Source organism: Lates calcarifer, linkage group LG23, assembly GCF_001640805.2.
Source record: "Lates calcarifer isolate ASB-BC8 linkage group LG23, TLL_Latcal_v3, whole genome shotgun sequence".
NCBI classification, from domain to species: Eukaryota; Metazoa; Chordata; class Actinopteri; family Centropomidae; genus Lates; species Lates calcarifer.
The window spans coordinates 5,374,351-5,398,349 of record NC_066855.1 but is presented as its reverse complement, the minus strand read 5'-3'; the positions used below and the strand labels follow the sequence as shown (position 1 = coordinate 5,398,349).

The window sequence follows — 23,999 nt, the reverse complement described above, 5'->3', positions numbered from 1 at the left end:
GGCTGCTCTGTTGTAGCTTTTGTGCGTTTATGCTCCATGAATGCCACTGCACATGGACAGATTAAGCATCTTGAATTGTGCACATTTTCAGGTCAATTTAGCTCATTTATCTCACTTTTATCGCCTCAGCGCCTGATGAACCCCCCACAATCCTCTCTGTCACGCCGCACACAACAACGTCAGTGCTGATCCGCTGGCAGGTAAGAGCAGACGATGTAAGCGTTTTTTTTTTTTTTTGTGTGTGTGTGTGTGTGTTGTTTCATTGTTTCCAAAAGCCACGAAAGTCTGAGAAAGTGGCCCCTAATGAGAGACTATGACAGTATACAGAGTTAAGCCTATACTTATAGACTGGATGCTACGCACTTTTACACATAACCCTCTACTCTCTCTAATAAAAAACACTCTCTCCCACACTCACACCTGAATTAAGCAGGTCATAAAGAGGAAAACAGGAGGCTCCAAGCCACAATTTTACTTTTATAGAGAACACTTATAGAGTTTATAAGGATAGAGAGGTACTTGTTTTCTCCCCCTGCTTCTTACCTCTGGGCCTGCTCTCTCATGTTCAACCATGGGGGATTTCTCTCTTACTCACCTGTGAGTGAGCTCAGTCTTAGAGAAGCTTTTTTTTTCAGTCTTTATATTTCAATTACTGTAAGTGTCCTCAGTGATGAGAAAAAACACAGGGTGATGAAGAGGAATTTTACAGTGAAACGTACAAGTAAAATGTCTGTTATGGTGAAATTAGCTATTTATATGATCTTATTATAAATGAAAAAAACTGTCACATGCAGCACTTTAGGCTATTTTAGGAGTTCAGCCCTGCAGGGATTTGCCACACTAGACCTCAACTCCCTGTCTTTTCCCCTGTAGCCCCCCTCTGAGGAGAAGATCAATGGAATCTTGCTGGGCTTTCGGATTCGATACCGTGAGCTGCTGTATGACCGTCTCCGTAGTTACTCCATTCATACCATCAATAGTGTGTCTACCTGGGCTGAGCTCACTGGTGAGGAATAAATGCAGCTGACACAACAAACATTATTCTACCACTCACATTGTTGGTTTCTTATACAAATATATTATGCAGTGTAACATTTACATTTAGAAAAGCTCTTGGTATGTTGCATTTATTGTAATGTGATTTGAAATGCTTAGCTATGAATTTAAATAATAGCAACCAAAGACAGAAATCGCATATCACAGTTTATTCAGCAAAAGTATACTGAAAGAAATATGCCATTTTCTGCGCTTTACTTCAGCAACACTTGCAATTAAAAGTCTCCGTCATGGTTGATTATTCCCACACAGTCTTTATGTGTGTCAGCAGCACTATTATTTCCGTCAGGGGAAAACTTCCACACAGGCCTATTCTGTTCCCAAAATCTTCCCGCTGGTCTTGACACTTAACAGCAAAACATTTCATCTTGTGATCAGTAGCTATCAGCTGCAGGCTATTATTAGGTTTACTCAGGAGCTGCTCTGTTTCTACTGCGCTGTGCAACTCAGCCTATAATTTTACCCTCGTTGAGTCATTCTAGGGCTCACTCAAGAGCTGTGATAACTGTGATTATGTGGGGGTTTTTATGGCGGTGGTGATGCCCTTCTCATCAATGAAAATTTTAGACTTTGGACACTAATACTGTTGTCTCTCCACCACCTTCTCCTCATTTTACCTTTTTTTATATTTATCACTTTCTCTCTCTTCCTCTCCACCCCAGCCCCCTACAGTATCCGGAATCTAAGTGACTCAACTCTGACCCAGTATGAGTTGGACAGTAAGTTTTGTTATGTCTCTGTCTCACAAAAACACACACTCAATGATTCAATCCCTAAACTAATTAGATTTTTTTTAAAAGTTATCTTTCTTTGACTCTCACCATATGTCTCAAGTTCTGTGCTGCCTTGAATAATGATACAGGAAAAGCAGAGTGTCAAGCAAATTAACACAACATTTGGCTGCTTATATTCACATTGCATTGGTCCAAACACTTCTACTGAGGCCGATGGAAGGACTCTGTACACAGAAATTCTTGGACACTGAGTACACAAGCCTGCCTAGCCCAGCGTAGTCCTTGGTTTGCACTTGTCAGCTCATTTGGATCAAAACTACAAAAGCAGATGGCTACATATTTTGAACCCATTCAACAACCGCATAATTGCAATGTCCCTGTTTGAATAACAAAGTACAGTTTGTGACTGAAGTAGAAATTTTCACCCAGCACTAGAATTTCAGTGTTCGCTGCCCTGTAGCAGTGTTCACAGAAGCCAATTAGTGCAGTACAGACTCTTACTGATTGTTTGAGGCACCTGGAGGAAGGTGACTGACCTCCTCATTGGTTAACAGTGGAGCAGTGAAGAGAACCACTACGAATACATAACTGCGTACTCTAAAGTAAACTTTTCAAAAGTACAATCCACAGTTTGGTGTTAAATGTAATTTCCTAACTGCTGTATCCCCTCTTGTTTACTTTCTCTGCAGAACTAAGTAAACACAAGCGCTTATGAGATTCGCATGAGTGTATACAATGCTGTGGGCGAGGGGCCAACCAGCTCACCACAGGAGGTGTTTGTGGGAGAAGCAGGTGTGTATGCTTCCAGTCATTTTTCAATCAACAAAGTCTCAAGTGCAAAATCATTTGACCACCCTCGATGCAAGTGGATTAGGCTTTTCCATACAGCAGTCGTTCCCTCCTTTGAAGGCATGCTTAGATTCAGGTGTAATTGTGTCTTTCTTAAATCCCAGGGCTTTTCTATGTAGGCTGAACAAGTAAGGGTTTTCTGCTTTAAGCCGCGATGCTAGCTGTCTACACAATGAGCAGACCACTGATAACATACACACCAAAATAAATCTTTTAATGCGTGGTTGCGTGTGATGTTTGTGTGACGACAGTGCCCACAGCTCCACCCCAGAATGTGGCCATTCAGTCTGCAACAGCCACCCAGCTGGACGTGACGTGGGACCCCCCACCTGTGGATGCACAGAACGGAGACATCCAAGGCTACAAGGTCAGACTAACAATTTTCTTAAAATCACCAGCAAACGCTAACAAATGCATTACTGGGCAATACATTTTATCGGCTCACTTCTCAATAAAGAAACAATATTGTGCTCTGTTTTTATCATAATATAGATGTTTAAATGCTGTTGTGGTTCACATGAGACTGTATTTGATGTAAATCACTATTAAAATGCACTTTTAGCTAACACTGTTTTTGAAATGGGAGTTTGAGTTTTATAGAAGCAGAAGTAGTTGAGGTCCCTGAACGGCATCTGTAGACATACATTAATATTTATTTATGCCTCTCTTATTCCATGTAGGTTTACTTTTGGGAGTTCCAGCGTAAGAATGAGACAGAGCGGCTACGGACCCTGTTCATGCCTGAGGGAGGGGTGAAACTGAAGAACCTGACTGGATACACCACGTATATGATCAGTGTGGCCCCCTTCAATGCTGCTGGGGACGGACCCCGCAGCCCACCGACCAGGGGACGCACCCAGCAAGCGGGTAAATCAAACCACAAGATACCAATAAACATGCACAGTCTTTATTCACCGTGAGTGAGTGCCACAGTCAGGACTGCTGCAATCAAGCAATACAGTAAAACAAATATTTCTGTTTGTAATGAATGAACATGTGATGGAGAGGTACTGGAAGAAACAAGACAAGCTGGAGACGAATGAGGAAACAGGATGATATGACTAAAGTAGATAAATTAGAGCGCGTACAGCCATGTTCACTCATTTGTCATATTTATGTGTTGCTGGTGGTGCTGATGTTAGTTTGGAGAACCCTGAGAGTTTTCTCAAAGTGGATGAGTCAACCATGAGGAAAGAATTTGATGTGAGGATGATGCTAATCGTTGCTGTCAGCATGCCAAACGATGTTAGCGGAACCACACACTGAGCATAAGTTCCTAATCAGCAAACCCGCTCTGAACTCATTCGCTGAATCTCCTGTTTTGTCTATAAAGTAGATAAATTCTTTGAGCAAGCTTTCTGTGTACCGGCATGCTATGTCTACATACCCCCCACCCCCTGCCAAACCTCCCCCATTCCCCATACCCCCCATTTTTCTTTCTCTCTTTCTTTCTCTTGTTTTATTTCTTTCCCTTTCTTTCTTTGTTCCTTTCTCTTTTTCTTAAGCCCCTGAGCCATTTTCACAATTGCTGCACTTTGTGATCTGTATCTCAGACCAGTAAAAACTGAAGAAAAAGAAGGTGTTCACAGATTCTTGGTTTCCCTTGCGGGTCAGTGTCCTGAGAGGAGGAAACAGATGACAGGCTGGAAGGGGGAGGAAGGAGGAGCACTATGGAAATAGTTATCCCATCTCTTTAGAGGACAAAGAGACATTGTCTTTTGCAAGCGTCTCAGCTCCTGCTCAACAAATTTAAAGACAACAGGGCGAACTGTGTTTTGAGCACAGTGGTGTCACAAGCTCAGCCTGCTGTATTGGGCCCTGGAGGCTGAGAGCGGTCATTGTGATTGTGAATTAGTATGACCCAGGTCAGATAGTATTCTTAAGCGATGTCTAGCCTTTTAACCTGTATGCAGTACAGCAAAAATGTGGCGTTGACCTACTCAAGGCAGTTCAACTGGTGAACAAGGATGCCCAGTCTCAGCCAACATCATTCAGTTAGAAAGCTGCAGCATTAACAATTTCAGAACTGCAGTTCTGGATGTGCAGCAAGAAAAGTAATAGCAGCAGCACTTTAGACCAGCAGATACAGACTCTGCTGAGAGGAAAGTAATCGCTTTTTCAACTTTGCCAAACACACAAAGAAAACAGCATCTCTAAAAAAAAGAAAAAAAACTGCAGGTATAACACAAAGTCTATAAGTGGCACAGATGTTTTTGATTGATTTTCACAGTGCTTGCCTGTGTGTGTGTGTGTGTGTGTGTGTGTGTGTGGTGTGTGTGTGGTGGTGGGGGGGGGGTTTACCTTAACAAGTGGTATTGTTGAGCTCACTGCAGGCAGGGTTTGAGCCAGATCTATAATGTTTTTAACATCCACTAAAAATAAGTTAGTTGACGAGCAAAATAATTTGTTTCAGTTCTCATAACATGGTCATACTTACTGTCCTTTGTAGAATATCTGCCCAAACATGTTTGTACAGCTTCAAAATCAGCACTCATGCAAAGTATTCACAGATATTATATAAGGTAACACACAAATATACGTCTGTCATCCTAACCCTTTGTCATATGGTTATCCTGTAATTGGAGCTCATATTTATTACAGCCTCTGCGCTGATCCTTCTCTCTCACTAAGACTCTTTAGCTTGCATGGCCTCCCACACACATATGCACACATTTTTACCACCACATGTCCAAAGAAATGTCAGTGGAAAACTTTCAACTGCCATAGTTTATTGACTCTTACCCATGCATCTTTTGACCTTTGACCTCTGTGTGTGTTCCAGCTCCCAGCGCACCCAGCTTCATTCACTTCAGTGAGCTGACCACCACCTCAGTCAATGTGTCCTGGGGCGAGCCCACATTCCCTAACGGCATCATTGAGGGCTACCGTCTGGTCTATGAACCCTGCATGCCGGTAGATGGTAAGACCTCATTCTCACCTATTACATTTCTCTCTGCTTAAAATGGCTGCTGGCTTCTACAAAAGCTTTATGCACACTACAAGATCCATTGGGAGTATAAATTAAAACTTGTGTATTTAACTTTTGTTTAGATCAATTTAACTCAACGTGGTTCAAATCTTGTGGTGTGCATTTTTCTTGAGCTACAAGCTAACCATCACCTTGACCTAAACAGCTCATATGTCATTGCAACCTTTGCATATCTTCTGCTGTCATCATAAATAATATGTGACTACAGTGTCAAAATGCAAACATTTTTCCGCACTACTAATTCCATTCCTGTGTGTGTGTGTGTTTGCCTGTGTCGAGTGTGCTCCCACATTGCCTGGCCTGTGTAAGACGTGCTCTAAATGTGGTGTGTTTGTCTAGACTCTTCAGTGGCCTGTGCCGACTGTCTTCACTCCCCCTCCCCCCCAGGCGTCAGTAAGACAGTCACGGTGGACGTGAAGGGGAGCGGGCCCCTCTGGTTGAAGCTCAGAGACCTGGCCGACGGTGCCACGTATAACTTCCGCATCCGGGCCAAGACCTTCATCTACGGGCCCGAGGTGGAGGCCAATATCACCACCGGCCCAGGAGAAGGTAGCAGCCATGATGTTTGTTTAAGAGAATTTAAATGTTTCTCTCCTTTTAAATGCTTCACTCAAACACTTTATTATTCTTCCCCAGGAGCCCCAGGACCCCCCGGAGAGCCATTTATCACACGCTATGGTTCAGCCCTGACCATCCACTGGACCGCTGGGGACCCAGGACGTGCTCCCATCACACGCTACGTCATCGAGGCCAGACCTTCAGGTATGTGCCCCAGCTGCATAAGTACACAAACCAGATGATGGCCACTTTAGTTGTGAATTTGTAGACCTTGCCTTATTGTCTTCTCAATAGTTTGATTAAGGAAAGTGGTGTAAAGTGTCAACATCTGTTACCCCTGTGTCTGTGTCCCTGGTATGGGACATAATGGGTTATTGATTGAGGTGCTGCAGTTGAGACGATTGGCATCCGGTTTCAGTTGTGATTGACACGCCTTGGCAGGATTAAGAGGGTGATGGATGGTAGGTGACTCACAGGGGAGGATGTATTTCACGACTTTTAAATGAAAATTGAGGGTACTCTTAGCACTAGATTTTAAAGATAGTTAGCCAGGATTGTTGGATGGTAATGCATAGCTTAGGGCCATTGCCCAGGGGACAGTGCAGATGGTTAAACCAGCCCCAGACACACCCATTCCCCTCATCTTTTTTAATGCATACTCCAAGGGCCATAACTCTCTGCGGTCTCATATAACTGGATGACATGTTTTTGTCTTCAAAATCAAATTACATCAGCTTTTCAAACTTTTGCCAGAGTTCAGCAACATGACAGATGAACTCTCCTGCTTGTTTATGTTTGTGTACCCCATTAAAAGAGTCAAACTTACATTGATGTTTACAAGCAGCGACGTGTAATAAATGGTGTCTGACAGGATTTCCAAAGCAAGCAGTAAGCCATCTAACATTGCTTCATTTGAAATATGGCTATATCACTATTTATGATGCAGATTCGGTTGCTGTAAATTTTATGGGAGCAGTGAAATTGATGGATTGTGTAATATTTGTAGGGATTATGAATTACCCTGGAAGCTGCCAGCCAGACCAGAGCCTTATATCAAACAAACAAACAACCTGTTAACAAAGACATATTGACATTGTTTAAATGTTTTTGCAACTTTCATCGTCTCCTCTGACCCAAAATGACGACTTAAACTCCCTTACAGATGAGGGATTGTGGGATATCTTAATCAAGGACATCCCCAAGGAAGCGACATTACATACATTCAACATGGATATCCTAAAGCAAGGGGTCAGTTATGATTTCCGTGTAATTGGAGTGAACGACTACGGCTATGGTTCTCCTAGTCTACCGTCTCCTTCTATATCTGGTGAGCTTTTATATATTTGTTGGTTTCAAAAATTCAATCAAATTAATTTTCAGACATAATTTATTTTCCCTAAGGTCAGTCAGACATTTTCAGCGTTTTCTGTGTTTTATCCAGCCCAAAAAGTGGCGCCATTCTATGAAGAGTGGTGGTTCCTGGTTGTCGTGGCACTGGTGGGGCTCATCTTCATCCTGCTTCTGGTTTTCATCCTCATTATCAGGGGACAGAGCAAAAAGTACGCCAAGAAGTCTGAATCAGGTGAGTGCACACAATTTAACAATTAAATGGAGCATTTAACAGTTACAGAAGCATTGCACCTTACTTCTAACCCAGTGGCACGAAGGGCCAAGAATCTGATGACTTGACTTTTTCTTATAAAAGAGAAACACATTATGAGGGGAACTGGTGATTTGGAGTTTTCAAATACAGAGCAGTGAAGTGAAGGATATATTCTGATTTTGAATGAATCAGATAATTGACTGAGTAACAGGGGAACAAAAATGCAGAGAGGGAGAGAAGCAGGAGTGTTGGGGGTGGGGGGGCATATTTATCCATTCAGCGCAGCTCTGACATCAGCGGGTATTTCCCTCAGCTCAGCATTTCTGCAATGGCTGTTTAGCTGCCAGGCAGGGGAAGGGAGGGGGGGGTCCCTGCGGGTCACTGCCCATCTTTCTGACTGACATGAAAAACAAGAGCTTCCTTCTCACTCCAACACAAAGACACTCTCAAAGCCTCCATATCCCCCTCTAGGAATCTGGCCCAGGCCACTGGACCTACTCAGTGGTTTTTCTTTTTCTGCCTGTTTACGTAACCACCAATTGACCTCAAGTAGCCCAGAGCAACCACGGAGGTCCTGGTCCCCCATAAGTCTTGGGATGACTGAAAGTCTTTTTAACCTGTAACATGGCAAGCACTAACCTCTCCAAACATTAATCTACTGTAGCGTAGCATGGCAAGCTGTTTGATTAATCATCGAGGGACACTTTGGGTCAAGGCAAAATAGTTGTGTTACTGTCCATTTATGTGACAGTGTTTAGACAGAGAGGCACACTCATTTATCATATTCTAAGTATTTTTGTACATACATCTCTAGGAGTTGGCATACATGTGTCATTTGTAATGTTATTCAAAAATGTCTCCATTCTGTGTTAATACATTGTATAACCTGTAAATATTTAATTGTGGTCCATATCGGTGGTTTATCTGAAGCTTAAAAAATCCCTAATTGCTTCATACTTATATTATGTATTATTTCATATGCCACATTTGTTACATACACACACATTATAAGAAACAAAGCTATATGGTCTGAGACTTGGACTTGAGTCAGACTTAAATGCAGTACCTCAACGTTTTGGGAATTGGGGTTATTTACTTTCTCGCCCAGAGTTAGGTGAAAAGATCGATACCACTCTCATGTCTGTCTGTTGAAATGAGGCTACAGCCAGCAGCCAGTTGGCTTAACAAACAAAGACTGGAAACACAGGTACACAGCTAGTCTTGCTCTGTCTGAAGGTAACTAAATCCACCTTTTAGCACCTTTAAAACCCAATAATTAACACCCCAGGCCAGCTACATCCCCGTGTTTCCAGTTCTTATGCTAAGCTAAGCTAACCAGCTGCTGGGGTTCAGCTACATATTTTGTGGTATTAATCTTTTCATGTAACTCTGGGCAAGCAAATAAGCATATTTCCCAAAATGATAAACTGTATGGCTTAAAGTTCCATTCATCCTCCCAGACACTAATCTGTCTGTCCGTTTGGCCTGTGGTCACACAGTGTCTTTATACGTGTGTCCAGGTAACAACTCCAACTGTAACGCTCTGACCCACGGAGACATGGTCAGCCTGGACGAAGGACGTTTCCCCGCTCTGGAGCTCAACAACCGACGGCTGTCTGTGAAAAACTCTTTCTGCCGGAAGAACGGCGTCTACACCAGGTCGGTAATCCACGCACTTGACAGCTTAGAAAATTTAAATTACATAAATGATATTTAAATTAGAAGCTTAATTTAAAGTCAAAATTAAATAACCATATGGTAAAATAATTGAGTTATACATGGAAACTCTACCTCGTGCCTGAAAACATTCTCAAAAAAAATCACCCTCCTCCTGACAACTTGGATTTAAATCCACTCTTCCTGCTGTTTAAAAGCAGCATACAAACAAACTCAATGACAGATTCTCTTTTAATGAGTTTCTGTATTTCAGTGAACCCCCAGCTGTAAGACATGCAGCATGCTGAGACCACGGCCTTGTTTAAAGCCAATCACTCTGACTGACACCTGTGCTAAGAATGCTGCAGGGACTGAGTCATAAGTCCAATTTTGGATCAGACTGTATACTTTGCATTAGATTATTAGAACCTGTTTAGGTAAAAGGTGGATTCAGGGACAGCTGCAGTCATGCTGCTGAAGACAGACGAAAGTGACTACTTGTGACTACATGTCATATGGATATCACATCATTCTGTAGTGTAACTGACTTGAAGAGACAGGTGCACCCTGATGTTTCCCTAAAAGGAATAAGCCTCCTCTATGTGTGCATATGTCTGCATGTCTATATTATGAAAAGTACACCATATTTTTGTGTATTAGAATGTGATAAATATGTTTGGGTGTGTGCATCTGTATTTGTGCATGAGAGTGAGTGTGACCTTGAGGACAGATCAAAGCAGGTCCAGGTCTTTGAGGAGCTTCCAGGCAGCTTCCTATTATATCTCCGACATGAAGGAGGGAGGCTGGGAGTGAAAGAATGCACAGATGTACTCTCAGAATCACCACTCTTTCAACTCATAGCCCACAGCAGGGGAATTCAAATCCCAACACCTGAGCCTCCGATTATAGATCAATGCTGCATCTTGATCCCTGGTCTCGGAATACCAAAGACAAGGATGAAGTCCTCTGCCTGAAACCAGGATCAGAAATCAAACAGTATTCTTAATCCCATCATAGTCAGTCTAATTCAGAGCTGTGTCAGACAGCTAATGGCATTTATGGTTGATTTTGGATGGGGATTTTCTCTGTATGGAGATCATTTGTTGAGAGTTTAACACAAGGGCCAATATACATGGCAGTGAATTCAATCAGCGTCACAGGAAAGTCGATGCAGTGACAACTTAATCGGTCACTGCTTAAACTGTCAATATGCCTTTTTGCACTGTAAAATAAATGCTAAGACTAGTAGAATAGTAACACTTACATATACTGGAGGTATCTGTTGCACATGTCAGGTTGTATGTGGTTCTACGGTTTATGTCCAAATCCACTCTTGACAGCACATAAGCTCCTGCTTGGAATCACATACAGGAGTGCAAATGTGTTTTGGGGCTGAGCTTCCTCCAGGAGATCAATGTTTTAACTGCTTGTTATGATAAAGAGGGAAGGATTAACTGCATCATCCCTGTGTGGCTTTGTATCAGTCTCTTTCAGAAGTTTGAAACCTACTTTGACACACTAGTTTGGGGTTTAAGGAGGTCTTGGTGAAGTAATTCAGTGTAGATTAACACGGTTTTAAACACTCTTGAGTGACAAAGCTCTTGAACACTTCAGACATGGTAATGAGTCCCTACAGGCGACTGTAGCAAGAGGAGAGCCTGATAATGAGTAAAGACCGGGGGCAGATTTGATTTCACCCCCTGGTTCTCATTTCTTACCAAACATACTGCTGACTGAATTTTGCTGCGAGAGGATTAAGTGGACCCTTCTCTATGCAAGCGAGAGAGCTGATAAATAATTTACTCGACAGCGACGGTGTATGAGAGTCAAGGAGAAGGGGTGAAAGTGGGCTGAGCTTCCTCCAACGTTTTTAAACAGGCAGTTTATCATAATGTCCCAGTGGGCCCATAATAGCATTTCTTCACACTGGCTCCAGCTCTTTGTTCGACTGTGGCAGAAGGGGCCTCGCCGAAAGAAGTGCTGACGAATTCGAGTTGCTAAAGGTTACGGTGGAGAGACCTCTTGGGAGAAAGCACAGATAGGAACTCAGAGATGTGATTAAGACTTTGTTGTGATGTTTTGTGAGTTGGACTGCAGCTCAGAAGAATTGTATGCGGGGATTTTTTGAAATGTTACATCACATTTACACTCATGTAAAGTTTTGTTGGGAAAAGGATTACGGAAGGGAGCTGGAAAACTTCAACCCAGACTTGTGTCATATTTATCATCATTAATGTACTTGATTAATTCTTATATTACTGCATGCACCACCCCAATGTCATGTTTTAACTATATAATAGCCATCCCACTAATACACATACACCTAACTGCTTGCACTGTTACACATTAATTTCATCCACATCCTCCATGATTTCACCTTAAGCAGCACAGCTATATAGCCCATCTTGTATCAAAACAGTCAACAAATGATTTTCTCCATGCTTTCAATTTGCTCCACTTTTCTTCCCATTTTACTGGTCTTCTCTTTTGCCTCCAGTTTCCCATAATTATTTTAGAGAAACTATTCTCAGTGTTGAGTGAAGTAAATATTCATCCTTTTATCCATAACTTCAGGGCGGATTACACCTAATTAGACATATTTAGAAATTAATAATACATTATATTTCTCTTTTTAACACCACTCCAATATGATTTTAAAATTTCACATGACCAAAATACAGTATATAAATGATGTTTACAAAGACATCTCCACACCTCCTGCAACTCTTAAATGAAAAATCTGATATTTATTATTTGCAGTAGTACTGCATCTTCCATACATATTCTTTCCATAAGTGTGAAGTATTTTTTTAAATGAATTGGTTCAGTTCGGTTCAGATAAATGGAATAGTTAGTGATTATGTTGTTCACTGTAATTGCCCATTTCTATGATATGTGAGTTTTCCATGATGCATTAAAACTGAGCTATAACAGAAAGAGGCGGAAAGATTTTCTCTTTGTAACTTGTGTAGTGAGTACTGCAGCACTCATCACTGTCTTCCATTCTTTACCAGAAAAGGAGTGCCCATAATGGAATTTATCAGCAGAGTCAGATAATATGTTTGCGTAGACAGAGACTCTTCAGCTCTGTTGAACATCCTCAAACATACACATACTCAGAGATAAAAATTAGCAAAACTGTAGTACATTGTACATAAGTACCCTCTCTATTGTACACGTTCTACTCCTCCACTCAAGTTAAGTGAATTAACTTTAATCTCGTTTAATATAACTCATCGAGGGTAATTAAATTACAGCTTGCTTTGTGATTTCCCTGTGGAGTTTTCCATTTTGTCTACGCCACACTCAGAATACCACCCCTTGTGAAAACGGCTGGAATTTACCCACAGCATTTTTGAAATGCTTTCAAAATATATTTATTTGGAAAATACTTATGCAAATGTGGTTTCGACGTGTAAAGCGGCTGTGTGTGCTGCAGCAGCTCCACTGGCAGCGACTGGCGGCCGACACTGTGGCCTGGAAAGTCAACAGGAGTCAGTATGTCCCAGTTGTCTCGGCCAAACCAGCACCAATCAGCAGAAACAGATGGGTGTTTGTTTAGCAGGACCGGGGACACTGGAAAGTATGGAGGAGCTTAGGCACCGAGAGCTTTTTCTTTTTCCCTTTCATATTTACTTAAAGAAACCCTGACAAGAGCGCACCATTTTAGGAATTGTTTTTCCAGTATTTCGTCTTTCTCTGCCCTCATTTTTCCTCATTCCTTCTTTCTTTTAGCTTTCAGTTTCACTCAACACCTCTCCTCAACCCTATTCTCACTTCACACTCGCTTCAAGGATCCTCCCTTTGCTCAGTCCCATCACTTACACTCTTTAAACTCACACCTGAATGACATATTTAATCACTGCAGCATATCGTTGACAGCTTAATCCACACCATCATTCATGTAGGCTCTGATAACATTTGCCAGAGCAAAGCCTGAGGCTGCCATTTGTGTAACGACCCCCTGAGCGCCATAAGAGATCAGTTTATAATTTAGTCACAAGGGCCTAGTGGTTTGACATTCCACAGCCCACAGTGAAGACCGAATCAGGGGGAATTATTCATTCCAGGAGAGACTGACTGTAGGCAGCTATCTCATGAGTGTCCCATGATTCTCATCAAGCTGCACTCCTACACACACAGACAGTGATACATGTGAACTTGAAAGGAAGCGTGGAAGTGCTGTTGTGCCTCACATTGATGAAAAGGAAGGAGACATGGAGTCATTGCAGAGCTTAATTTGCTTTTATCAAGATCTGCTTTAATATCATTCCTGAATTCAAATGACAACTTAGGTCACATTTGCATAATTGTGGCATTGTTTCTGTCAGTTATGATAGCGTTGTAGTCACCAAAAGTAATTACTGAGACTTAGGAACAACATCAATACAACACAATAGAATGTGGCAAGAAACATGAGGGTTTATGAGATCAAACAGTATAAACAAGCCAAAGTTTGTCTTGACAGACAAAAAAATGGAGGGTGAGAGGGTTGAAATGGTGATGGGGTCACTTTTATTTTTCAGTAATACCACTTTGAGACCGTGCAGATACATGTATGATGCCTACCCGACATGTGTTCGACCAGCATTGGGCCCATTCATGAGACAGCTGCCACCATGCCTCTCACAAACTAATTAAAACCAAATTAATTAACTGAGCCCGACTTATCCTTTTAATGAACTTATTTTGTATGGTTATCATGAAATGTCACAACAGTGTAATGGTGAACAAAATTCTTTTTCTAAGAACAACAACCACCTGAATTATTCTGATAGTTTACCTCTATCCTGTGCCCAGGTCTCCTCCCAGGCCCAGTCCAGGCAGTCTTCACTATTCCGACGAAGATGTCAGCACAAAGTACAATGACCTGATCCCCGCAGAGAGCAGCAGCCTGACTGAAAAACCCTCTGAAATCTCTGACTCACAGGTGCAGTAGCAACACTCTGTACTCTATCTTGTATGTAAAATGTCTGCTATCTGTCTGCATAAAGTGCATATTTGTTATCTGTTTGTTCTTGTCTGTGTGCACACAGTTCCTCTCCTTGAATTCCTCAGGAATTCTGCTTCACATCGTCAGCTGTACAGTGTGTTGTGTCAGTTCATACTGTCCACGTCTCCTCTCTCTGTCATTCACCTGAGTGCATTTGACCTAGATATAGCTACATTAATGCACATGCAGAGATGAGAGATTAATGTCTCTGCTCACTGGTGGCAAAGCAGTTTGTAGACCAGGCAGTGACCTGTGGAGAATGTTGCTCAGCAAACATCCACCTGAGATCCAGGCCACTGCACTCAGCCACAGCACTTGTTATGTAAGACAGGGCAGATGCACCGTGCAAAATTTATTTTAGAGCTAGTTATGGGTTGAGAGCTGCTGCTCCATCCAGGCAGCCTATCCAACTTTCCTACTGAATTTTCAGTAAGGACGAGTCAGAGTCAGTAAAAAATCATCTGTTCTAAACTAGGATACTGTTTTGGCTTTTCACCCTTCTTCTGTGGTGGAGTCAAGCCTCGTTAGCATTGTAAATAAAGAGAAATCGGTTTTGAATCTTGTTTAAATTTTTAGAGCAGACTCCTACAGACACTGTCAGGACTGATAGATGACTAACAGCTATTTCTAAAGTGCCTGACTTATGAGTCATGTGCTGAGCCAAACTACTTTTGCCCATTAAGTGAGTGTAACTGATAAATTGTGCCTCACTCTCTATCTCTCTCAATCTTTCCATTGATCAGTCTGTGTGCCGCCCACCCTCATGTCTCTGATTTCCTGAGTTTTGTCTTTTTTCAGTATGGGTTTTTCCTTTATCCCACCCCCCGTGCTTTGATCTGAATTGTTTCCTCCCCTATGTGCATATACGTCGTTTCTGTTTTTGTTTATGTCACCTCCTGCCCCAGCTGTCTGTGGCTTGGGTGAACCATCTTGCAGTCCTAGTCAGATGAAAGCCTCAGGGTGGGATGTGAAGTCCTGAATTCCCTTGCTTTCAGACTTCCTTCAATGTTTTCTTTCATCTAGGAATTCTTTACTTTAGGCATTTCCCAAATTATCTTGGAAAAGTCTCTCGGCTAAATATGTCCCTGGTGTGAATTCCGCAGCCAAAAATCTCTCCCCACCTGATCTTATCGAGACCTAAGTCCCATTTCCAGATCAAATGAAAATCTTCCTACAATGAACCGCTATGGACAGGACCTTTCGCAGCAATGATAACATCCCCCCAAATTAAGCATTTCGACATTTCATCACCAGTCTGACATATCTACCGTCCGCACTTGTGTATTGTCAAACATGGCCCTAACGTTGTAACTACCCCCTGACGACACCTGTCTGCTGCCACACTGCACATCCAAGGAGGCTGACGTTAGCTTTGATGGGATGAAACACACAGAGCCCTGCCTGTTAGGCCAGGGCTCCACTGCCATACCCCTGACAGGCCACCATATCAGCCCCCAGTGGCGCTTTGGAAAAATCCAGGAATGCTCTTTGAAGTTTTATTGAGCGGATAACTCTGAGCTATCAGTATGACATTGTGCTGTCTGTCCCCTTTAATCCCCGGGGCCTCCACCAGCAGGTATAAGTTGACTATTGTACTCCTCCTCAAGAGGGGATTTGGAGGAAGCTAACATTGACTTGGCAAGGCAACAATGCCACCATTACTGCTCTGCTCCCCTGCAGGTAGAGGCCTATTGACTTTTTTCCCTTTAGTGTATATGCCTTCTCATTTTCTAAATTTGTCTCTGTTGCAGTGACTTTGTGTTTCACTTAATGCCGAAACCAGTCGAAGACAGATGATCTCATCTCTGAGTCAGAGATGGATTGTAGGTTATGCTCTTGCTCTCTGCAGAGTGGCATTCCGTGGGAGAGAAATGAGAACGTCTGCTTTCTCTCACATGCTTTCCTTCTCTCTCTATCTCTCTCATTCTCCACCCTCTCTCTCTGGGCTACTGTAGCTTTTTTGGCTGGGGCTCAACTGAGAATACTGTCTGTAATGTTTGGATTGTCTCTAGTGACAACGTACCACTTTGCTTTGACTGGCCCAGTCTGAGGTATGATGTCATAACACAGTATAAATGAAAATTAGATTTTATTTTTAACAGTGATAAGGCACGTGTACAAAACAGACAGTGATGGAGACAGAAATGGCAGGCGAAAGGAGATGAAAACAGAATTCACATACTTCCATTATATTCATTTAAGTGAGTCCATCAGTCTGGGACAGCACTAATGCTGAACAAAATCACAAATCCTTTAGATTATAATATATTTCTGATGAATCAACATGCGTAACAGTTGTGAGAGGGGATGAGGAGGCCTGTACCCCTGCCCTAATGCAGCAGACATTTTATCATGCAGCCAAAAACAAATCTTCCCATTCCTACTTTTCCTCCACTCTTGTTTTTTCTACACAGAAATAGCTAAAAAAAAAAAAAAAAAAAGCAAAATATGTGTACTGTGAATGTCTCTGGACTTTTTAATCCCCCCTCAGCCCTACATACACTGTTATTGTCTTTGTCTCAGAGGACCCCTGCTGTGTTCACTTCATCAATGAGAGTGACATAGACAGCCCCTCCTTTTCTCCCCCTCCTTTTTGAAATAATCCATAATAGAGGACAAAGGACTGACCCACTCTGTGATACTGGGGTATGCATTTGGGAGTCAGGGGGATGGGAACCCTGCTGGCCAGCAGACTGTTGTTTCAGTCATGTGCCATTATATAAACCATAGGAAAGTACAATTCAAAGTTATGTACAAAGTGTTTTTATAATTGGTTGATTGTGAGGTGCTTAATGGAACAAATGTAGCCATAACTGAAATAAAAGACTAGTTTAAACACCATCTAAGATGACAGCATATGCTGAGGTCAAAGGTCAAAGTTTTTTGAGATAGATTGTCTGAACACCTGCCTTATTTGCTAATAATGACCAATTTATCTCTGGTAAATTGTAATTTTGGCCCTCATTTGATACACCTCCATTGTCATGTTTTCTCCTATTTCTGTCTCCCACATTGTTCTTCTTCCTACGTTTTTATCAACTGTAAACAGGAACACAGGGCAACTTTATTATGCTGATGATAAAATAAACTGCTGTCGAGAGGTTTCACCAGTTAATTAGGTCGATATCTTAATCTGTCTGTCTCTGCCTAATTTAACACTATAATGATGAAAAAATGTTTAATAATTGACACAGGCAGGCTGGCATATGCCTGTCTCACACATATCCATGCATAAACAAGACAGTGGTTCCCTTGAGGCTGAGGTGCAATGCTGCATTTCATGCCTAGAGTCTGTTTCTTTCACAGAATTCAGCTCTAGTAATTAGCTTGTAATGAGCTGAAGTAAGGAGCTGTTTCACCTACCGTGCTGCCCCAGAGGCAAATTCTCAAGCGTCTCTATTTAAGGTTCCTCGGCTGGATCCTTGAGTTATATCTTAAAGACTGGTGATGAATCAAGAGCAACAAGAGAGCTCAGATTGGAGTGGTGTACACTTGTATGTAGTACATTTCCATGAGTCAGAACATCTGTTGCGCACACATTACAGCCAAGCAGCGATAGGCAGGAGTATGGACGCAATTCTCTGTGTCAACACTTGGTCTGTACTCACTCTTTCCCACTACCACACCACACACAGTCACACATACACACACACAACCAGAGTGGTGGTTCATCCCTCAATGTGGTGTTAATTCTTTTAGAGTGAGGTAATACCACTTGAAGTGGCTCAGTATGTCTTGTTGGTCAACTGTGAATGGATCTTGTTATGGTGTTGTTGTGTTGCTAAACACACTGGCATGATTGGAATGCTTTTCAACACTGGTTGGCCTCAAGTGTTTACAACTGGGTAACAATATTACAAATGGACACAAACACACACAACCACTAATCTCACCCCCTCTCCTTATGGAGAGAAGGAATAATGTAAAAGAAAGTTTTAAAAAAAGATAATATGATCATTGTGATTGATTTCAGAATGTTGAGAGAAAACACTGCTGTGCACAATGTCTGCATTTGATTAATTTGAGGAAAAAGGCGGGTCACTTTCCTTTGTTGAGAATCAAAGAGGATCAAAAAGCGGGACTGTTTTATTCCATAATTCAACCCAAGTATTTTCTGTTTGGACATTTATAAACTCTGCTGACATGTTTAAAAAAAAAAGAGAAAAGCCTTTGTATAGGGGTTTGGCATAGGGGACATGAACTATGTTGAGGCAGAGGGAAATCTGAGACTACCACCATATGCATCACATATGTGCTGCGCAATATCCAGCAAAAGATCTGTGCTCTGGAGTGTATTTTTCGAGTGCGTGCCAGGAGCCATGTTTCTGTATGACAAGATGGAACATGCTAATATAAAGGGTGAGAGATCAAAGAGCCTTTAAAACAGTCGCAATTATCAGCGTCATCTCCGCAGTGTACTGTTCTGAAAAGAATAGACCTTTGTTGGAAACCTAATTCATACTGTAAGCTGCCTCTGTGGGAAATCATCCTTCGATAATTTTGGCAAAGTCGACTGTGAATTAGTTCATTGTAGCCAGGTGATTAATCACAGGCTAGCTGGCCAATTGGCAGCTTGCTTTTATTGCAATTAGATGACCATGAACAACACCCTCCAAGTGTCCAACGATCATGTTGCTTTTTGTCTGACACATGGAATGTTACTTGACGTGAATACAATAGCGTTTCTAGCCCAGCCTGCAGCGAGGTGGAGGGTCAATGGCGAGAATGCGCTGAGGATTATTATTATTTCTTTACAGATGGATTGAGAGGAATTCAAACTGACAAACTCTTCTTCCTTCTCAGTGAACACTTAAAATTAAATCCTGTTTCCTGTGCACAACCTTTTGTTTCTTTTGCATCTTTTCTTAGCTTTTCACACCATTCACACAGAATGGCACGGAAGGATCTACACATATATGTATATGAATTTATGGTATTATCATCATCATGACTGGGCCATTTTAATCATTCTGTTATGGTGATGTACTATAAAACCCATTGTTTTGTTCACCCATAGGAGGCGCTGGTGTTTTCATATGGGACAGGTGGCCTACATACACTTCCACTGCATTTGGTGAGGTTCCTGTGGCTGCCTGCTTTGAATGTTTGTAGCCGTATAGGTGACCGGTTCCTATTGCTAGCCCCCATCCAATCCTCTCCCTCAGATTACCATTATAGGTTTTATGTGGTACAACTGTGCTTTACAACATCAAACCCCGTCTTTGCTGGCGAGGTGTGGATACAGAGATCTTATATTCTGAACATATGACTGGTTAAAATGAAGATAAATTGACCTTTGCCATCTTGTGTTGATGGTCCGTTTTCAATGCACGTTTCAGTAACAAGTCATCCTTCCGTAATCATGCTTTGACCATCTTTGACCATTCTTGATGTCCATGTGTACTTGTGCTGTGTTGTAAATGTGTGTGTGTGTGCATGTGTGTGTTGTTTAGACAGGGATGATTGTGAGTCAATGACTTTGCTCAGAATAATTCAATAACTTCATGTTCATTTACATTTATAGCCTCAGCATCTCTAATTGCTCCCCATGGAAACACTGCAGAATCTTCCCATTCTAACTCCATAAATAAATGTTTCTTCTTCTGCTGTCTCTCACAGGGCAGTGACAGCGAGTATGAGGTGGACCCCAACCGACAGAAGACCCACTCCTTTGTCAACCACTACATAAGCGACCCCACCTACTACAACTCTTGGCGCCGCCAACAGAAAGGCATATCCCGGGCGCAGGCGTACAGCTACACTGAGTCTGAGTCGGGTGATCCAGATCACTGCGCCCCGCCGCCGCTGCCTCCCCTACCTCCCCTGCCACCCCAGCTCAGTTCACCAAGCCCCCAGCCTCAGCAGGCCCAGGGTCAGCCCCAGGGCCAGGGCAGCCTGTTTAGGCCCAAAGGTAGCCGGACTCCCACCCCTTCGCAGCAGAGCTCCAACCCCCCCAGCCAGCACAGCACCCTCTACAGGCCCCCCAGCAGTCTAGCTCCAGGCTCGCGGGCCCCTATTGCTGGCTTCTCCTCCTTTGTGTGAAAAATGCTGAAAAGGACATTGAAATTTCTGAAAATATCCTCCCAACTTGTGTTGAAGGAGAGCATAGCATTGCATAACATGCAGTCAACTCAATCAAATCATTTACGCTTTCTTTCCTTTTCTTTTTCTCTTATTTCATATTATTTTTCTTTCAGCCTGGATACATGCGGAACAACACTATGAGACTTTTTGGAGCACTTTTTTTTTTTTTTTGTCTAATGTGTGGAAGTGTGCCAGTGTAGACTTTAGTTTCTCTCAACGGTTGATAAAATACTCTCTGCAACATCTATCCACTTTTATTTTGCTATTTGAACTATTTGCATGACATTTTCTTACATTTATTTCCTCCCTTTTTGTTACTTTTTTGGAACACATTCAAATGGTAATCTCTTTGATTCTGTACAAAGTCACAAGAATCTTTGAAAACACATGCATATAAATATATATATATATATATATAGTAGATGTACCTAGAAGACAAAATCACATCTGTGCAGATGCTGCATTGATGGAGACTGATATAACAATATGACAGAGCCATATTGTGGAAGCGAAAGGACAAGTATTTGTTTGGATGGCCTGGATGTAAAAACAAAAAAGGAGGAGATAAAAGACAGACGTGGATGTGGAATTCATGCCAAATCGAACTAATTTTAATGTGTTGGCTGGGAGAGTCCTGAGTGGACATGGGAGAAATAATCACGTGTTTCCAAAGGAACAGCTCTTTGGTCTTTAGCACACAAATACATAGAAAAGTCGGACAACATTTGGCCATGGCGGGTCAAATGTCAATAACTGCGCTGTGCCTGAAGGATCCTGCGGATATATGAAATGCGTGTATATCTGTTAAAGTGAAAGTGTTAAAGTCTTTTTGTGAGTGTGTTACAGTGAATCAAAGATGCCTTGATAGAGAAACACTTATTTATGATATCTGGCACCAACTGCGACTGAACTGTTTACGGTGCCCTTGACTGTGGCATCGTAAAATGGCTGGCCTCGTGCTACAAGAGCCATCTTTTAAAATCTGACAGATATGGGCTGTGAATTAATTTGCATACACAACCCATATTTTTTTTCACCCTTTGCTGGCTCACATATACACACATCATCATTCTGCACATGTCTACTGAAAATGCTTTGAAAACCAAGAGTGTCAAAACTGTCTAAAGTAGTCTGGGACTGCCACATGTGAGCATAGCTGCTGGTCATGCTCAGATGTTAACAGTGTGATTCTGATAAGAAAGAAAGATGATTTTTTTCCTGTTTCCTCCCCTGCTGGTATAACTCTTGTCTGTCACTGATCACTATCACGGGGCAGCGCTGAGCCTGCGCCAAGAGATGATGTCATTGAATTGAATTTCCCTTTTGTGTAATCAACCCGCTCTGTACTATTCAGGTGTGGCTGTACTGTCCCAAACAGTAATGCGTGTGTGTGTCTGTGTGTGTGTGTGTGTGCGTGCGCGAGAGATTACACCTTCTTGTGCGTAAGCTTTACAGATCATTCACTGTGTGTCTGGTTATGAAGAGATTGTCCTGCAGCAACTGTAAACCTGCCTGGAGTAACGCCACAGAGGGTTGGCACGGTCCAGCCGCCTGCCGGGCGAACTCAAAACGCTATAGTGAAGACTCAGTGGTGTGTTCCTAGTTTCCATAGTTCAAAAAAAGGAAAAAAAAAATCAGCTACTTTTTTTTTTTTTCTCTGTGGGGTGATTTCATTGTACGCTACTAAAGCTTATCATGCAGAATCTGAATGAATATATGATCACAGTACATTTCTGAAATAAATTATTTTTCAATGTTAGCTTTTCTGGTGCTCGACTGCAAACTGTTCAGGGGAGACGGGAAAAGGGAAAGACTGTAAATGCGAGGGTAAAGAAAATTGGAGGGAGAGATGGGATTAAGACGGCTGCTGATGGAGAAATTCAAATCATAAATCTACTGTGACTTCTAAATCTACATTCAGTACATACACAAGATCTACACATGACAACAGCTCTCAAAAGGCAGTCTCTTTTGCCACAATCTAGTGCTACATGTCCTCCACCATACACCACAGTCTTTTCATTTTTAGTAACACATACCTAGCATAGCCGTTTCCACTGTAAACCTTCTGCTCTCTGCAATCACCACTCTCTATTACAGTGAATGAAACAACATAAACATGGTGATTGCACAGCAGCAGTCTCCTCTTCAGTAATGACAATAGGTAGTAAGTAGGAGCATATTCCAGCATCGGTCTACATCGCAAAATAAATGAAAGAATGTAAACACAGTTACTGTGGGGAGGATAATTAAGCCGTGATTTGGCCTGATCACGTACAATATATTCTAAATAAATCAAACCCTAGTAGGAGTCTACAGCAGGACTGCTGTTAACCTCTTGTGTTAAGTAGAAATCCTGCTTCAGTACAGTTTGTTGCTTGTTTACTCAGCAACTTCTTATTGCATTGTGATTGTCAATGTGGATTTTGCTGTCTGTGTAAGGTATACTGTATAATGTTGTGTTAATTCTTTTAACCTTGTAGTTGCTGAGAAGGTAAAGCAGTTCATTACTGCTGTTATATTTGTTAAATCAGCGCTTATATCATGTGCTTATATCATAGGAGATAAGTGGTTTGTCATGGAGCTTTCAAATTTCCTCAAATTGGACTTCCTTCTGATTTCATCCTCTCGTTAGTTCCTGCAACAACACGTCCACACCAACGCAATCCACTGTGTTCTTTTGACACAGGGTTATTTTCAGTCTCGATGTGGCTTTAATTAGTATTTCTGTGAAGGTATTAAAGAACCGGGGTGTGTCACAGGCAACACATCAATTCTAACCACAGTTAAAATGGAACAAAAGGCACCTTACCTTTAAACAATGTGATGAAGAATATCAAAGGAAAACAAGAATGTGAGGGTACGTGGGTATGTAATATCAACACTGTTCTGTGTATGAATGTTTTGTGTAAGCACGTAGGTAGGATCTGTCGATGGTTAATTAGTTGATAAAATTCCACCTAACCTTGGTGTTGCTCAGGGCAGCAATAAATTAGATCAGTGCAGATTCTGTGAAATCCTGTTATCTGGCTACAAATGTCCCCTCCTGACTTCTTCATCTCCCTTTTTGCTCCCAGATAACCACAATTCATTAGCCCATCAGTCGTTCCTCAGTTGACTGAACTGCCTTTAGACCCCTCAAACTGCACATTAAGTGATACCTGTATGTATTTGGGGCAAAAGTAATGTAGTGGAGATATTTTTTTAAACCCTAGCTGAACTCACAAACACATACTTGCATGACAGAAACACATGCACAGTGTCAGATGGTGTTAGATGCTAATTGGATCACAGTCAACCCGATCCAGGGCTAACCCACTAAACACATAGGCATGAGAAGAGAGGAGATTAGATGGGATAGGATGGGATGGGGAATTGGAACGAGCGTGTCCAGAGCAGTAATCCCTTTTTTGAAAACACTTGGGAAATTTCCCTTCGACAGTAGAATCACAGACAGAAGGTATTTCACTTACTGAA

At 42.0% G+C, this 23,999-nt stretch overlaps 2 protein-coding genes across 2 annotated transcripts in view; one reads left to right on the top strand and one right to left on the bottom strand.

Moving 5' to 3' along the window:
• Nucleotides 1-2,932, bottom strand: part of rpl38 (ribosomal protein L38) — a 379,694-nt gene extending 376,762 nt beyond the window's left edge. Inside the window, exon 1 of the mRNA XM_051066527.1 lies at nt 2,922-2,932. The gene's annotated coding sequence lies outside the window, so the exon portion shown is untranslated. The remainder of the gene's footprint in view (nt 1-2,921) is intronic.
• sdk2b (sidekick cell adhesion molecule 2b) overlaps nt 1-22,281 on the top strand; it is a 232,106-nt gene extending 209,825 nt beyond the window's left edge. Inside the window, 15 exon segments of the mRNA XM_051066526.1 lie at nt 130-200; nt 874-1,006; nt 1,719-1,775; nt 2,480-2,499; nt 2,501-2,582; nt 2,891-3,006; nt 3,320-3,506; nt 5,422-5,559; nt 6,016-6,177; nt 6,265-6,390; nt 7,349-7,513; nt 7,628-7,768; nt 9,310-9,448; nt 14,246-14,375; nt 20,058-22,281. Coding sequence (XP_050922483.1) covers nt 130-200; nt 874-1,006; nt 1,719-1,775; nt 2,480-2,499; nt 2,501-2,582; nt 2,891-3,006; nt 3,320-3,506; nt 5,422-5,559; nt 6,016-6,177; nt 6,265-6,390; nt 7,349-7,513; nt 7,628-7,768; nt 9,310-9,448; nt 14,246-14,375; nt 20,058-20,480 — 2,090 coding nt within the window. The 3' untranslated portion in view covers nt 20,481-22,281.
• The last annotated feature ends 1,718 nt before the right edge of the window (nt 22,282-23,999 follow it).